Raw genomic sequence first — 17,358 nt, forward strand, 5'->3', positions numbered from 1 at the left:
CTTTTCATGCTTCTTTCATTTCTGAAGAAAAATTATTTTGCTTCACATATATTCCATCTGTGTAAGGTTTAAGAATACATATATTGTTTAGGTATATTTGCAGTCAAATCTGAAATCTTGAGTATCTTCCAAATGACATCAGTGATCTTATAAGAAATCCTTCTGCATGTTTTAGAATATCATTAGAACTTGTATTGCTAAAAGGGATACAAATTCAAATCATTCCATATATCTGGAATATTTTCTTATATTTGAATAAAAATAAGAGTTCCTGATAGATTTGTACAAAGCAGATGGATGGTGGTCTTTTCTGTAAGAACTTAAGAACTATACTTCTTTATCCAGCTCAGAGAAAAATAAATCTTGGGATAATATTGATAACTAATTTTTCTTCTCAGACACTTGGCTAGATTTGGGAACTTTACACTAACTTTGTTAATTACAGTGCTTTCAAGCTGCTTGCAACATTCTTGCATATTGATTTAGTGTACTATTCCTCAGGGGAAAAAGTTACCTTTAATCACTCAATACAGCAAGCCAGACACTGAAGCACTGTTGAAAGTCAAATGAGAGTAACACTGGGATAGCTAAAACTTCATGCCTAATGAGTGGCAGTATAATAACCACGTGCAGCGCTTACAGTGATCCAGTTCTTGATATCCTTTGGGGTTTGACCCAGTTCTCAGTTAAGACACTAAAAACCAGCCATTAAATAGCCTCATTTCCTACCATCACTGGAACTAAGTGAGCTAGCAGCTAGTTCAAACTCACAGCAGAATAATCTGAATTAGGTTTTTGAAGCCACTACTTAGTAACCAGAAATGGCTTCAATGGAGGGACCAACTTCATCTGAGGTTCTGAATGTTACAAACAGAAGCAAACTGAATTTTTTTACTTAATGTCTAATACAAAGTCTGGAATTAATCTAAATTTCATCAATAGAACTATTCCAGTTTACATGATAAGGGGATCTGGACACAGACAGCAAGTGGGTAGACTCATTTGTTGCTACCACCATCTTAGCTCTCAAAGTTCTGTCCCCACCCTCTAAACAGTAGCATGACTAAGAGAGAAAATAAAAGAGGGAGCTCTATCCCATGACTATACTATTACTTTCTTGCATCTTGGATTAAAATATCTATAAATGTTTGCTGCTTATTTCAAATACAAAAATTCTTCTCATCAAGCATACTGGAATGAAATTACAATAGCCACATGCACTCATGAAAGATCCATGCTGTGTTTAATTGTGAGAAGCAGTGCTAACAGCAGCAGCACAATCTTCCATGGAATTATAATTTATATCTGAGTCCTCCCTGTCATGGATTAAGAACTCTTGTGTATTATATTACAGATGCTAACCTCAGATAGAGAGGTAGGGTGTGATCCAGTCAGAGCCAATACCTACCAACATGCTAATCTACATAGCAATTTTGGAGTTTTACCTCTAAAAAAGATTCATGAGTTCGTGATTTGACAGTCCCATTCACTGAAAGGCCAGAAGAAGGAATAAATGACCTTTCTGAAATCCAAGAGGGGAAAAAGGGAGCTGTCATTCCCTTATCTTTTGCAGGGCAATGTCAAATGTGTTTCCCACACTCCACCTCACTCTGTCTCCATGCCAGCATCACATGATGAAGTTTCACATACAGGTTAGTCACCTACAGAGTCAGAGAAATCTTTTCCCTTTATTTTCATATAATCTCCTACTGTTTCTCTCCTGTGGTGAAAGCAGCTTAAGTGGCACAATCTGCTCCTAAGTGGGTGAACCGAAGTTGAGCAAAACCAGCAACATAATTTTGTGCAGTCACATGCTTCCCCCAGCATGACTACACACCATACCTGCTGATACCCTGTTTGAGAGAGTTGTGTTTACTTCACATGAAAACAGCATTATTTCAAAGGAGCTGTCAAAGTCATAACTTGTAGTCTTTTGCCTTGAGGCTGGGTCAATAGTACTGTGGTTTCAATATTCTGTGTGGCAATACTGAAGGACCAGTAAGAAGAGCATCTGCTGGGAAACCAGTAAAATTTTCTGGCTTTGAGTCTGCAAGTACTTGCTGTGCTTTAAACAGAAAATACTGCAGATAATAAATATAACTTAGTCAAGCATAAGATGAATACAGAAGCTTGTAAAATAGAAAGCATGTTATTGTACATGTGCAAGCAAAGGAGCAAGAGCTGGAGGCATGGCGATAAACGGTTAGATATGGACTAAGAAAAAGCAGGATATCAGCAATTCATCCAAAACTAACAAGGTTCTATATAGGACACCTGTGGTATGCTAAAGGGGCGATCAGGTAACATCCAGATACAGCACTTAAAGATACACAGTATGAGCTGAATGTTTTGTGCTGGTAGCAACTGACATTTCAGTGCACCTTGTACATGAATAAACTAACCATTAACACATACACAATTGACACTGAAAGGAGAAAGCATGATCCAGCATGTATGGTACAGACTACAATATATACAAAAGGGTACCATAAACTCATCTGTAGGCAGATGAGCAAAGCCTGCTGGGTGCACTTTGGTCGCCATAAACAGTCATCGTCATTTCTTCCAGTCTTAGTATAAACAACACTTGTAGATGTCAGGGATCTTTACCTCTTTCTAACATTCTTTATTTTATTTAAATTGGGTCACTTTTAAGTGACCTTAAGTGACTTTAAGTCACTTTTAATAAGTCTGCAATTTCTTCCAAATAACTCATGCTTTTCTATCACTTGTTTTTTATAAATGATGCTACATTTCCAAATGCTAACAGCAGAGCTTTCCACTCAGGAACACCTCTCACTTTTATGTAATGTGGTAAAAAAACCTGACTGAGGGAGCTGCAGTAACAGAAAAATGCACTCATACGCAGCCCACTTCAATAAGGAGACAGAACACAGAACTGTAACCTAAAATTACAGGTAAACACATTAAGCTACCACCATGGCTTACTAAATGAAAACATAATTTCTTACTATGTCATGCTCTAATAGTAGCACATGGAGAAGACAAGTATTTTAAATAAAGAGGCAGAAGCCTTCAGAATGTAAAGCAATTTGATTTTCAATAGCAAAATATTTTTTGATTAAGGGATTAGTAAATTCACTTGGAAGTAAATTCTATGAAAAACATTGGGCGTATTTTTCACAAATGCAAAGAATTGCCTGGCACAAACTTGAACTTGAAAGGATTTACTTTTTTTTTAATAATAAACTTTAAATAGAGGTGCACTATATGGGCACTGCATCTGATCTGTTTGTACCCATGAAACACTTTATCAAAACTGTTTCCCCTTTGTGGTCATATGCTCTTTATTGCCTCTAATTTTTAGTGTCTGCAATACTTGTTCAGAAAAACTGCTGACTTCTGTCTTTAGAACATGCCTAATCTTTAGTATATAGCTGCCAGTTAAAAAGCAGTCAAGAAGGACAATGTATTGTAGAGAAAAAAGAAAGCTCATTTCACATTAGCAATTAGCCTGTTTACATTAATTATTCAATTGCCTCATTCTACAGTTTCCCTGATGTTCTTTGCGCTTCCTTTCTCCTTGCAGCATGTTACAGCTCATGTTACCTCACTTTGATATTTTGCTCCATTCCAAGGGGAGCCAAGAGCCCAAAACTTTTGTTTGCTAATACCCTGTTTGTGTAGACATTTCTAGTGCCACTTTTGCAATGGCACTAGAAAAACAATTCTGAAGCCTTCCAAAGAACTGATAGACTGATACAATCATATAACCCAAGTGGAATGACTTAGTATATGAAAGATATCATATTTCTCAGAAAACAGCATCGCATCTCTCATTTATTAAAGAAGAAGCTAAGAACTGAATTAGAGCTGAGGAAGTATTTGGGTTTTGTTGTGTTATGGATCTGCCTTGAGACATCCATAACTAAACATCAGAATCTACCACAAGATCTAAACACATAATTCCAAATATTGCAATATCTTTGAAAAATACTATCAGAACATCCAGGAGGTGTTTGATAGAAATATGTGATGGAAATATATAGCATTCCATCTCACAAGAAATAAACAGATGATCATGGCTCTAATAATACGGGTGTAAACCCACCCATATGGGGAATATATATAAAACTGCAAAGCCAAACTAGTTCATGTATAGTGCCCCAATAAAACCTGTATGTGTAGGTTATAAATATTACTGCTTTATAATTATTTCAAAGTAAAGTAAAATTACAAAATTATTACTATTTAAAGGCTATGATGCAAAACCAGAGTGAGCCTATCATCCGTCCTTCAAATGCTAGACACAGAGTTTCCAACTTGAATTGCCTCTTCAGTGTTCAGCAACCCCTTTATCTAATAAAATAGAGGGCTTTCATTCATCCTGCCACAACCACTGTGATATGGGTATCATTCATCACTGTGTCTGAATTTAACAGTGATGGAAAGCACAGGACTAAACAGCCTTGGAAACCAATGTTCTCTGTTTAAAGACAGAATAGTGACAATAGGGGTGGCAGCAGCACATGCCTCCCCAATCAGGGCTAAGAGTATGCTTCAACACATTCGCTAATGTAAGGTTATGTGATGAGGGTGTAATTGGCATCCAAATTTGTTCCATATCTGTTCTTCCTAAGTATCCCAACAAAGGTAACACTCCTAACAATGTGGTTTTTTTTGAGAAATCCACACGTATTAGGAATGATGATTAACACTAAATGACTGTGGCATTACTTGCTTTACACAAAATAAACCTGGTGGCAATAGCTGTCTCCTGTGTCGACCTTGGTATATCCTTGCAGCACTCACAAGCCACAAAGCCTTAGTTATTCAAACTGCTGGTCGCAACTGTGCCAGCCTTCTCCTTGAGAACAGGCTGGCAAAGTACAAAACAGAGAAATCTACCTTTATTGTAAACAGAATAAGACACAGTCTGTTCTAAATCTAGCAACTCGAAAGTAGTCTTTTTTAATCCTTCCCAGACTATTGTTCAAAATATATCTTTATTTTCTGTAACTATTTTAATCTTAGACTTCCCCTTCTTCATGTACTTGAATAACTTGGAGATCCACAGCTGTCCTGCAAATGTGTGCAAGATAACAGGTACATACTAATTGACAACTTTTATTTTAGCTGGTTTTATCATTTGAGTCAGGAATTCTCTGATTCCATTTCAGATGTTTCCTAATCACAGGATGTTTTAGATACAAAACTTTGCATGTAGCTATTTTTTGGATGTGTCTTTCAAGGCCGGGGGAGGACAGTGTAAAAGCTCTCAATTATTTCAGGAGGTTTTTAACCAGATCTTGTGTCTTTTTCCCCCAAAAGTATCTCATCAACAACTGTAGAAGGGGAAAAATAAGCAGACCCTGGGGCTCAGTTTACTTAAGCAAAGAATCTATCTCTGCACTCTCTCAAATAGAAGTAAAAGCTAGATAATGAGAAAGCAGTGAATTAGAAAATAGATCATTAATATCAAGAAGGGTGTACTTGGCTGGGTTTAAAACACTTGCTTTACGTCTTCCTTCCGTTGAACGACTGACAGGTTCTTCTTCAAGAGCAGAAGAAAAAGTGTTCTTTTATGTTCAAAGCAGCAAACTGTATTCAGTCTTAGATGTATTTCAAACCAAACCACTGCCATTTCTGAGTCCCTTAAAAAATACTACAATACCAGCTATATTTTATGAGGTATATTTCCCACTATTCAGCTATACCAAATATGCCTAATGTTGTCACTACTGCTCAAAGACTCAAAATTAGTAGATGCTCAGAAATATTAAGCTTGCAATCCTTTACTGAGATCATCTGATTTGCAGAACCACTGGCACTATTTAGGTCTACTAGAGTAACCTCCTCAAAACAAGTTTCTTCCTAAAAACTATTCACCATCTGAAATTAAACCACAATCTATAAACATTTGCAACACAATCCCGTTAAACCAAAAATTGTCTTTCCTACCTCCCCTGACCTCAGGTGTCACTCAGTTTCTATTTCTCTCAGCATTTTTCAATCCATCCTTCAGCATACTCTGATCAGTTTCTTCACAGCTTGCCACTCCCTTAGCTAGTAACTGCACTGCCATTCTGATTTCCCTTGATAAAATAGTTCTCCACAACAGGAAACATGCTACTGCAATTACAGTTTAAAGGTACAACCTTTAGGGCAACTACCTCATGTTTCCAGATCCATGATATCAGCCTCTGAACATTCCTTTCAACCTGAAGGCAAGTAGAGATCTGATAGTGCTACAGTAGATGCTTAGCAAATATGCACAGAGCCACCTTACTCACAGCAATGAATAAACTTCTCATTTTGTCATACTGTATTATAATCACTATACATCTAACAGATCCGTTGTGGATAAAATCAACAATCATAACCCATTGGTCTCAACTATAGCTGAGGGAATACTTAGACAGAATTCCACTTTGCAAACAGCAATCCTGTCCTATGTTCTGAATGGAAAATAACCAAATATAGGACAGAAAATGTGAGAGTGAAAAGTCTAACACCTGAAGTAAAACAAACAAACAAAACAAAAATATAAATATCAAAAGTAACATCTGACAAACCAGTGGGAATGAAAAAAATGCTGAAACAGATTTCAAGTAAAACAGGACAAAAGAAAGACAGAGCAAACGAATGGAACTATTACCTCTTTCAGCTATCAGTATCCTTCTGTGAAATACTTCAGGAAGAAAGAGGCCTCTAGTCTTGTTGCTATATGGAATTCTATTCCCATTGTTTTATGTCTGCAGTAAACTGAAAACTTCAATTTGCTAATGTCTATGATAGAGTTTGGAAAAACTCTTCAACATATAGGGAAGGCTGGTAACTTTCCATTTACTTGACATGGGTTGCAGAGATCTTTGAAAAGAAAATTCCAGTTCAAAGATAAACTTGGCCAAAACAAAGAATGTCTTCCTTTCTAGCCTTCCCATCCTTAACATCAAATTATTTACCAGCTTTCAAACATACCAGCAACTGAGATCTTGGCAAAGACTGTTCTTAATTCAGATTTAAAAACAAAAAAATCATACCTCTTGATACAATATAGGACGCCCTTGTAAGTTAGATTCATCTACCCAGACTCATCAATTAGCAGGTAAGAATTCAGAATTTACCTTTAGCTAAATTTAGACCAATTAGTTTTCATAGTCAAAAACTGAAGGCATAATTCTTTCCAATCAAACCTAAGGCAACTGCTAGGTAATATAAAAGAAACAGCTAGGTTTTGTACAAAAGATAGACACTGATCTTCTTATATCCCAAGATAGCCTCAGAGGCACCTTAATTGCTTCCTCCGATTCTCCTTTATTTTAGCAGTTTGAGAACTGAGCACCGTTGCACTGTAGCCACTGAGCATAGGTAATTTTAAAAAAGGTTCATTGGGTCATCTAATTTTATGATTTCCTAAGGGGATATGTGCACTTTTAAGTTATGAATAATGCTTAAAAATAGATATTTAAAAATAAAATGTTCTTCTTTAGCAACTTAAAAAAAATATCCTATATTGAAGGGGTAAACGATCCAATTAGAATCATAGAATCATAGAAGAGTTAGGGTTGGTAAGGACCTTAAGATCATCAAGTTCCAATCCCCTCCCATGGGCAGGGACACCTCGCTCTAAACCGTATCACCCAAGGCCTTGTCCAACCTGGCCTTGAACACTGCCAGGGATGGAGCATTCACAACCTCCTTGGGCAACCTATTCCAGTGCCTCACCACCCTAACAGGAAAGAATTTCCTCCTTATATCCAATCTAAACTTCCCCTGTTTAAGTTTGAACCCATTACCCCTTGTCCTATCACTACAGTCCCTAATGAAGAGTCCCTCCCCAGCATCCCTATAGACCCCCTTCAGATACTGGAAGGCTGCTATGAGGTCTCCACACAGTTTTCTCTTCTCCAGGCTGAACAGCCCCAACTTTCTTAGCCGATCTTCATATGGGAGGTGCTCCAGTCCCCTGATCATCCTCGTGGCCCTCCTCTGGACCTGTTCCAACAGTTCCATGTCCTTTTTATGTTGAGGACACCAGAACTGCACACAGTACTCCAAGTGAGGTCTCACAAGAGCAGAATAAAGGGGCAGGATCACCTCCTTCGACCTGCTGGTCACACAGTTGGTGGCAACGATCTATTACTCAAACATAGCCAACATTACACCTAAAATTCAGCTGAACAGAACAGTTTGTATCTTTAACATATTAACTATTTAATCAAGAAAACAGTAAAGCCTATTCAAAATGAGCAAAAACATCTCTCAGTGGAGTTCAGATAACTGATGATAATTTCAAGAGACAGATATGGATGAAGTTGAAGCTGATACTGGTGTAAGAAGTAACATTTTGTGAATAAGGAAGGAAATGCACATACTTGAAAACGAATTTTTTTTATTACATATTTTACCACTTTACTTCAAATGAAACATTTTGTACTGATGCTTCAAATGAAGACAAAAGGAAAACTTCAGGTACTTTAAGTGTGCCATAGGTTTCCCTGCTTCACATACCATGAAAATGCCCTAGACAATAAGCATTTCAAAACAGAATCCAGATCAGTTTGATGACTTAATGTGGGAAATATGCCAAATATATAGGATTAAAGACATTTTTGCATTATTATTTGGACTTTGTTATTTTACCTAAGCACATCTGTCTCAGACCTTCATCTCTTCATAATCAGAAAATATCTTATGTCCATAGTACAATTTGAAGACAGCAAATCAGCTAATGCTAAACTTTAGCTAAAAAGCTAAACCACCTGACTGTCAAAGCAAGTAAGCAAAGGTCTATTAACCTTAGCAAAACCATGTAACTCTACAAGAAATTAATATCTAATTTTTTGGTATGGCTATCATAGATCTCTCACTGTATAGCATTCAGAAGGCCTTTAATGTGAGGCAGAATATTATACTCCCATTTTATGGTCCAAAACTGGAATATAACAAAATACAGAAATTCAAGGATGTGAAGGCCTGATTATACCTGTTTGAGATGCCTGAGGTTTTGAGAAACTGCCATCATAACACTAGAAAACATTAAATACTAGGCAGCAGTTCTTCCCACAGAAACTTCCACATAACCAAATGATGATTTTTATAATTGCTACATTGGGTTGCATGGTTAGCTGTAATTCTGGGCTTTGAATGATGGCTTTCATTTGTATTGACAATTTCTTACACAAGTCATATATAGTCTGCTGTATTTTATTCATACCCCCCCAAAAATATATAATGTCCTGGTTGCCTGAATACAATGCAAAACAACAACACACAGAAGATCCTAAATAGGCTTACACAATAGGCATCAAAATCTTTACTTGAATAAGTAATAAAGAATAGAAAAAAAAAGATTTTTGGCTGGATCAAAAGTGGTTTCGGTTGCCTTCTCCTTCCCACCTCACCAGACTGGAGGCAAATTCAATCAAGAGGGTTTTGGTTGGGTTTTGCTCTGAATTTTTCATTTATTTTTCTTTCCTCAATGTTTGTCTACATTACAAAATATGACATAGTGCATAACACTACAAATCATTGCTTACTGCATCTGTAACAACCTGATGTTCAATTTGCGCAACTCCAGAAGAGTTACAAGGCATTGAGTGTTGTTCATTAAAGGTTGTGATTAATCTTACCAGGCCTGCAGAAGCTAAACCAACCAATCAGCAAATAAGTACAAAAGGTTCATTTATGTGGATCTCCACAAAGAAAATGGCTGAACTTTATGTTTGGGATCTATCTTAATTAACTTTGTCGTGCTCTGAGCAGGAGGAGGACAAATGAGGTACTTCGCTCACTTTCATAAATGTCATTGGATAGTCAGTTTCTTAAGATACAATCAGCATGACCTGAGAAACTAAAGAAAGATCACTAATTCTTCAGTTCTTGCCATGATTAACACATTAATCCAAAACCACAGAAATTAGACTGCACAAGCCCGGATGCCTTCTTAACTTAAGGCATGAATTATGTTCATCACTACTTGTGCCAATTTATATGGATGTGAACTTCCTACAAGCAGGAAAAACATTTACCACAGGTGACACAGAAAGATCATGGTTGAAAATCCTTTTGAAAAATGTCCACATATGAAATTTAATCAGTTTGTTTCTCAGAAAAAAAAAAAAAAAACACAAAATGTTGTTTGTAAGAAAATAAAAAACTCTGCATCAATGCTCCTGTTTGGCTTGCTATTAAACAGCAAATACATTTTAGCCAAAATATTCCTGGGGAAAAAAAAAAAAGAACAACAAAATTTTGGTGATATGAATCACAAAATAGTGTACCTAATCAGAAAAAAGAAAACTGGGAAATCATATGCAAATATTAGGAATGATGCAAACATTAACAGGCATCATGTTTCACAATGTCAAGTAGACGTTCCTTCTTGTGATGAAAGCTGGCAGGATTCATTTCCTGAGTGTATGCTTACAACTCTATTTTAAATGAAATGGAGGATCAGTGTATTACCATGAAACCATTGAGCAATCCTGTTGGTGTTCCTCTCAAACCCTGCACGTCGAGGGATCTGCTCTTCTTTGAACCAGCGAATGATGACATCTTGGGAAAAGGGTCTAGAAGGACGCTCCCAGATGTTACTGTATTGAAAGGCAAGTAATTACAGAAAAGAGTCATACAGAGAATTCGCAGTATGTAAAACCAAGGGACAACAGAAATATTAATCTATTTTTTACGTATTTACAAAACACTCGGCAAAGACAAACAAGTAAGAAAAAAGCGAATGGAAGCTTTCTAAAGTATATAGAAATTATAAGAAAGAAAGATTTTAAATAAACATAAAAGAGTACTATTTTCTAGTGGCTTAAAAGAAAAGGCAAGGCAAAAACTAAAGGAGCTATGCTTCATGCTGGAAAACTTCAGAGACATAGCACCGAACCCACATTCCCTCGAGGAAAAAAATCCATCCCACACTATTGGTAAATAACAACATATTGTGCATCTCCTCCTTGACCTCTCAGGTCACTGGCAAAGTAAAATTTTAGATACACATCTATTCCTGCTCAACCTTACCAGTGTTAGGTGTGAGAAATTGAATTATAGACATTTAGGTATGTTCACTATTAAAGTATGTGTTTAAAGCAACCTTTCTTTTTCTTGATGCCTTCAAAATCAAGCCATGGACAGACAAAGAGAAGCCTTAAGAGATAACAAAAAGGAACATTGCCTGTTTTTTGTAGTATAGGTGTAGGCTAGAAACAGATAAGTAGTACTGAACATGAGCTGGAGAATGATCTAAATATTTTTCAGCTTTTTTCATGCCCTTTTTGAAAAGGATCACATCTAGCACAACCAAGCTCCATAGTAAATAATCTCACCTCACAAGCTCAGAACTTCAAGTCAAAGTTACAGACTGTCTTGTCAAAATCTGCCACTTTTAATAGTGTTTTTTCTACTGCAATTTGAATAAGACTTTAGGTAGCTTGAACAAGTGAGAGGATAATTCCTTTGACAAGTTGATTTGGTGGTAACTTTAAAATCCTGGTCTCTCCAAGACTGAAATTCTGACTGCTCCTCAAACTGGGAGTTTTGGCTGCTGTTACAGGAGAGTTTCTGTCTCAGCACAGTAGAGCAAAGAACTTCTTAAAGCACAATGTATTTCCAAACAATTCTCACTGGTGCTACAATGACTGGTAAAGAAAAAAATATTGTAATGGAACTCTTTCCTTTCTGATCTTGGGTGTTTGTTGTTGGGACTATTTTAGTTATTTATGTAGTTTTTTAGCATTTAATGTTACCATCCTGCCAGTGCTCAGATTGCCTTTATCATCACATGAAGCCAAATTACTGTATAAGCAATTCCCAGGAAAAGAGTAATTAGTCAACTGTCTAGCACCCATCTGCCAGTTTGGATTCTTCCCCTCTGCAATTCATGGCACTCCCTAAATAGTCAGATGAAAGAATAATAAAGTCCAAAGATACCTGATTTTTCCTGAAATAAAAACCTGAACTCCCTGAAACTTAGGAGTATGGCAGCTGTCTGTAAAATTTTTCAAAGAGCTGTGATTCAGCAGGCAGTGTTAGGCTTTGACTTGCCTAAGAATTTGTCCATTTGACTTCTCCATATCACAGCCCTGCACACTAATCAAATACTGGCTTTTGAAGGATCCATCTCTCTGCGTGAACTCTAAGAAATCTGTCTGAAAAATTAATGGCATTTAGTTTACATTAAGCATTCCTCTGTTTTCATTCTTCTTTAAACATTCTTTTTCTAGTTGTAGTGAAAGAGCAAGACTGAGAATTTCCAAAAACTGAAGAAAAGCTTCATTTTGGAGAACCTTGGAGAAGGATCAGTTCAACAGAAAATTATTTCTAAGTAAGTGACTCGTGTACAAACCAACCTGGATGGCGCAGACAGAGGCTGCAAACAACTTGCACTATTGTTCAGTTTTATCTCCTGATCGTTATTCAGGCTTGTCCCCTGGAACAAATTACTCAAGCCAGCCACTCTTCCCTTCTGAATGGCACGCAAGGATTGTCGTCGGTATTCATCCCGAGCCCTGCGTGCTTTGTGGCTCCTTTCCTCATCTGCAGCTTTGGAGCGACGCACTGGGTGGAATGAATGGAAAGGGTGAGGAGGAGAGGCTTTAGAAATACAAAAACCATTTACTCTTTCCCTAATAGAACTACTTTTATTCCTTATATGATGTGATATTAAGAATGTTCAAATTACAACACACTATCAAAGAGATGGGTAACTGGATGACTTCTCTGATGCTTCAGATACAGGCCCACCATCAGAAAAAGCATGCCAGACTTGAGCTATCAATGATCTGATGACTGCTGGCAATAACTGAGACTCTACATACTGCAATTACATCTGACACTTGCTTTGGCTGTAATAAGAGAAATTCTGCTTCAGGACATCTTTTCCACTGGCAGTGAAGCAAGTTTTATGTTTCAAGAAAGAATATTAACTACCAATTACACTTAAGTCAGTGTTTAATGGAATTCTTTGCAACTATACAGATAACTGGCATTGTAGGAGCTATTCTCAAAATTTAGTTAGATAAAAACTAGCATGTAGATCACACTTTTTGTTGTTACTGTTGATTTCTTTCTGAAAGGCCTATGCTATCTTTGTCACAGTACTTAAAGTCACAGAAGTCTCCGTCTTGAAAATTGCAGTCGAAAAGTATTTTCAGTAACAATGGAGAAGTTAATAGTCTTTGTAAAGGGCATGCTGATGCTATGGATGGGGTTGTCTCACATTTGAGTCTCTCAAATTGCATACAAAGAAACAGAATCTGTACTGGAAGATTTAATACACATCTATCAATGGCATTGACCAGAGAGTTAAACATTTCCATAACCTGAAATGAGACTGCTGCTCTGGCCCTTGCAGGTCAGCCATCTTTCACTAAAGCTTCATCATTTTAAAACTAACATACTAAAAATCCAGTCTTCAAAAAGGTATGTCTTAAATGGACCAAGACTTGTACTGCAAATATTCATCATATCAGCTCTTTTCTGGTGCCTCAAGACCCATTTTGATGATTTTTATTTATTTATTTTTTTTGGAGATAGAAATAACTTCAGGCAAGCAAATTATTCCAGTCAAAACAAACCTTTAACATCCAGTGAAGCAAATATTAAAGCAGCAAGCTATTGCCTCCAGTAGCAATTATCAATCCTGCCATGACTATCCTGGCTTAGATCATGCCCAGTTCATAAAGTGAACAGACTATTTCTTACTCTGCTGTGATTGCACCTGTGACTAGGAATGCATGATATAAAACCAGATAGATGCATTTCATTAGGCTGTTTGCATGCTGCTGGTTTACACTCCTGATTTAAAGCAAGCAGAAGTATAAATGGATTTGTCCAAATCATGAAAAGGCTTCATGGAATCAAGGAATAAAAGCGCTCAAAACAAAATGACATGAAATAAAACCCTTAAATGAGGGAAAAAGACTTTTAGGCTAAGAGTTATATATTATCATAGGTAGCAAGATACACAGGACTAAAAGCTTAGCAACATAGCATAATATGCATGTCATAGTTTCTTCCTGTATATATAACTGGCAGGATTTCAATTTCACTTACCTGCATACAGAGCAGTTTTTGCTAAACACAATACCAAGCAACTGTACAGCACATAAAATTTGAGTAACAGGTCTCACCACTTATCTTACAGGCTGTTATTTTTAAGGGTAGATAACGTCACCTAAATATGCTACTTCAATGGCTCAAGTATACTAGTGACAAAAACAAAAAAAAGTTCTGCAATTTATCATTTGTAAAGCTACTCAGTAATGGCTGCTTTAAATATGGAGTTTGTATTTGCAACAACATGAGACAGCAAGGAAGATGAGTGCAATGCAACTTGGTAAGACATTTAGAAATCAGCCACTGGTTGTCACAGATCAGGGTCAGACTGCCTGGAGCTTTCTGAGATTCTATTCTACTGATGCACAGGCTGCCTGGTAGCAAAAAAGGCAAGGTGTCTTCATGCCCCCCTTTCCCTAGCAACAGACGCTCTTTTCAAGAGACATTCTTACTGTATTTTTACTAGCTAATAAATCTGTACCATCAGAAGCTAGTGACCTGGACTACATTTTCCCAAACTATTGAATTTTAGTATTTCTTATGACAAAACAATGGGGAGAGGTAGCATAGTTTGCAACTTTTAAATATCAGCATCATATGAAATGAAGAATTTGATTGACTTGTCAAGTTTGCCAGAAATCTACAGTTCAGCCCAGTCCTGTTTTTCCATCTCCACTACCAGTTTTTTCTTCAGGTGTTGGTGATACCAATGACAGGTACATCCTCCTTCAGCACTTACAAAATTAAGCATGCTTCTGCCTTGATGGCAGGGTAATTATATAGCAATGCCTTTATACAGTTTAAGTTTGTAGAGAACTGTTCATATGTTTTAGGTGCCAATATTACTGTGGCTGCAGTAGAGCAGGCAAAAAATGAGTTATCAAACCTTCCTGGAAAACTGGTAAAAATATTTAGACTAAGGTTTGTGCTGTCATGATTATATGGCTATCATTGCTAGAAAAAATAGTTAAGGCCAGCTTAGACATGTCTGTATGACCTGCAGTGTCATGTAGAACATACTCTAACAACAAAAAAGAAACCACACAGCTTGCGTGTGCAATACCTTTCACGATCCTCTAGGTCTCACTGAGTTTGTCTTGTTTTTCTTGAACAGTTTAAGAGACTCTATTATTCTTCTGTGCTAATCTAAGTTGTCTTTTGAGTGAAAAAGCAAGATTTCCTTTTATATTTTTCTCTTAGGATTGTGAAATCCCTATTAGCAGTCTGGCAAAGTTCTAATGCCAAAACTTTGATACAGATGAGGATTTGCTTTGCTGCAGCTGAACTTGATCACATAATTTGTGAAAGACTAGGAACTCTCAATTTTGTACAATGTTTTTTGCTTTTGAAGAGTGTTACAATCAGAGCTATATGAAAGCAGAAAGAAACCCATGTGCTATGAATATTCATCCTCAGTTTTAAATTATTTTGTTTCGGCTTTACCCTTGTTAATAATTCTTGGAAGCTTGTTTATGAGCAATTCAAATGAGTACTTAATAGATAAAATTCAATCTTTAAATTTTCTGAGTGTGCATACAAATCACATGGTGTTTTCCCCTTTCCTAATTGGAAAATAACTTCCCAAAAATACTCTGCGATATGCTCCAGTTCAGCAATCTGCTTATCTGAAAGCATGTGAATAATCCCATTCCTATTCAATAACACACTCTGTGACCCACTGAAATTCAGTGAGCACACACTTAAGGTTGAGCACTTTCTTGTCAATGCATAGCTGAGCTGGGGACTACTCACTTCAAAATTCAGCACTTTATCAAATGCTCCTGACAGTAAACTCACTCATTTGAATTTGTGTGGAAAATAAGCACCAAACAAACATGAATTCCTTTAAAATTCAGCCAAAAATAAATTCATGGACATATTTTGTAGAAGAACATAAAAATGTAACAATATAAAAGAAGATATGAGTCAGCCTGGAATCCAACTTCCAACAGAGACCAAAAGTGGGTGCTTTGGGAAAAGCATAAGTATAGATAAAGTCAGTCAACTCTGTTTATTTTTTTACTGGAATAATTTTGATTTGGAGATGAGTAAAGCTGGTCAGATTGTATCTGAGCACTTCATTGTTTGATGCAGTTTGTAGGGGGTTCTAAGCGCATTAACAGAATGCCTTTTGCAGTATTCACTCAGAGGAATATTTATACTACTGTTTTTCATATTATGTTTTGCAGATTCTTTTTCTGATTTCACACTCGGAGATTGTGATATACAGTATTGTTTACTGAATACTCTAGAAACCTACAAAATAGCCTGTAGAAAGGTCCAAAACTAGTCAGAATATATGCACTCCTCTATCCAAGCTTAGCCTTAGTTCTCCCTTCTCAGTTTCAAAAAAAAAAGAACCAAAATAACAACTTTGAACAGTGGACACTTTGATTCAGTCTTTTCCACTATTCATCTTCTCATTTGCTAGCCGATATACTTGACTTCACATATTAACTCACAATTGCCATCTAAAACACCATAACATATATCTATTACATGAAATTGAAGTGTATAATTGCTCTTACAACACTGTTTTTTTCCTTTTAGTACCGATTTCTAAAGTTATTCTACATTTGTCATTTTGTACATTAAAAAACACTAAAATTATGTATTTCAATTAACACAGTGGTTCTATGGGCTTTTATTGTTATTTGGCATAATCAGGGAAACAGCAGAAGCAAACTGAACCAAGCAACAGGAGCTAATATTACCAACACGTTGCTTATTGCCTTGGCAATAAACAACTGAGGGATAATGTGATGAGGAGAGATGAATCCTCATCACATTCTAAATTCCATCTACTAAATAAATTAGTAGTGTCATCAATATCATAGCTACATTTGCTCTCCACAATAGCTGCTCTAGCACTACTTTTCCCCTTCAGTACTGACCCCCAGCCTGGTTGAATATGAAGGGCTGCCTTCAAGGAGGTAAGACACAGAGACTGGCCTTGTTCCTAATGGGTAACATGGTTTCCATTGCAGGTGTGTAGAGACAAAAGATGGTAATGTTACATCTGCTTGTAATTCTCTTATACATTCATGCATTTGTTTATTGCTTAGAAAAGATGACAAGTAGACAGCTTTGCCTAACTTCACTAAATTTCCTCTCAGTGCCCCAAAGGAATATTTGAAGACAAAATGAAAGTATTGTCATAAAAAGGGGGGGGAGGGGAGAAATCTGGAACTGAAATCAGAACTAAAAAATCTGGTGAACCTGAAGGACTAGTTCCATAGCAATTTCAGATGTTCCCACTTCCTAATATTTGTTATTGCCTGTCTGATGGGGTTTCCGGCTCCTGTTAAGGAAATGGAAGATGTTAACATT

The 17,358-nt window shown here is 36.7% G+C and overlaps 1 protein-coding gene across 1 annotated transcript in view; it reads right to left on the reverse strand.

Annotated features, from left to right (window-relative positions):
* Window positions 1-17,358, reverse strand: part of SH2D4B (SH2 domain containing 4B) — a 64,839-nt gene that overhangs the window by 21,095 nt on the left and 26,386 nt on the right. The window contains exons 5-6 of the mRNA XM_061373779.1: window positions 12,321-12,528; window positions 10,432-10,559 (exon numbers count right to left, since the gene is read on the reverse strand). Coding sequence (XP_061229763.1) covers window positions 10,432-10,559; window positions 12,321-12,528 — 336 coding nt within the window. The remainder of the gene's footprint in view (window positions 1-10,431; window positions 10,560-12,320; window positions 12,529-17,358) is intronic.

This window comes from Neopsephotus bourkii, unplaced genomic scaffold (assembly GCF_033783945.1).
Source record: "Neopsephotus bourkii isolate Nb327-2 ecotype Australia unplaced genomic scaffold, CSIRO-AGI_Nbou_v1 NB_1634, whole genome shotgun sequence".
Classification (NCBI taxonomy): Eukaryota; Metazoa; Chordata; class Aves; order Psittaciformes; family Psittacidae; genus Neopsephotus; species Neopsephotus bourkii.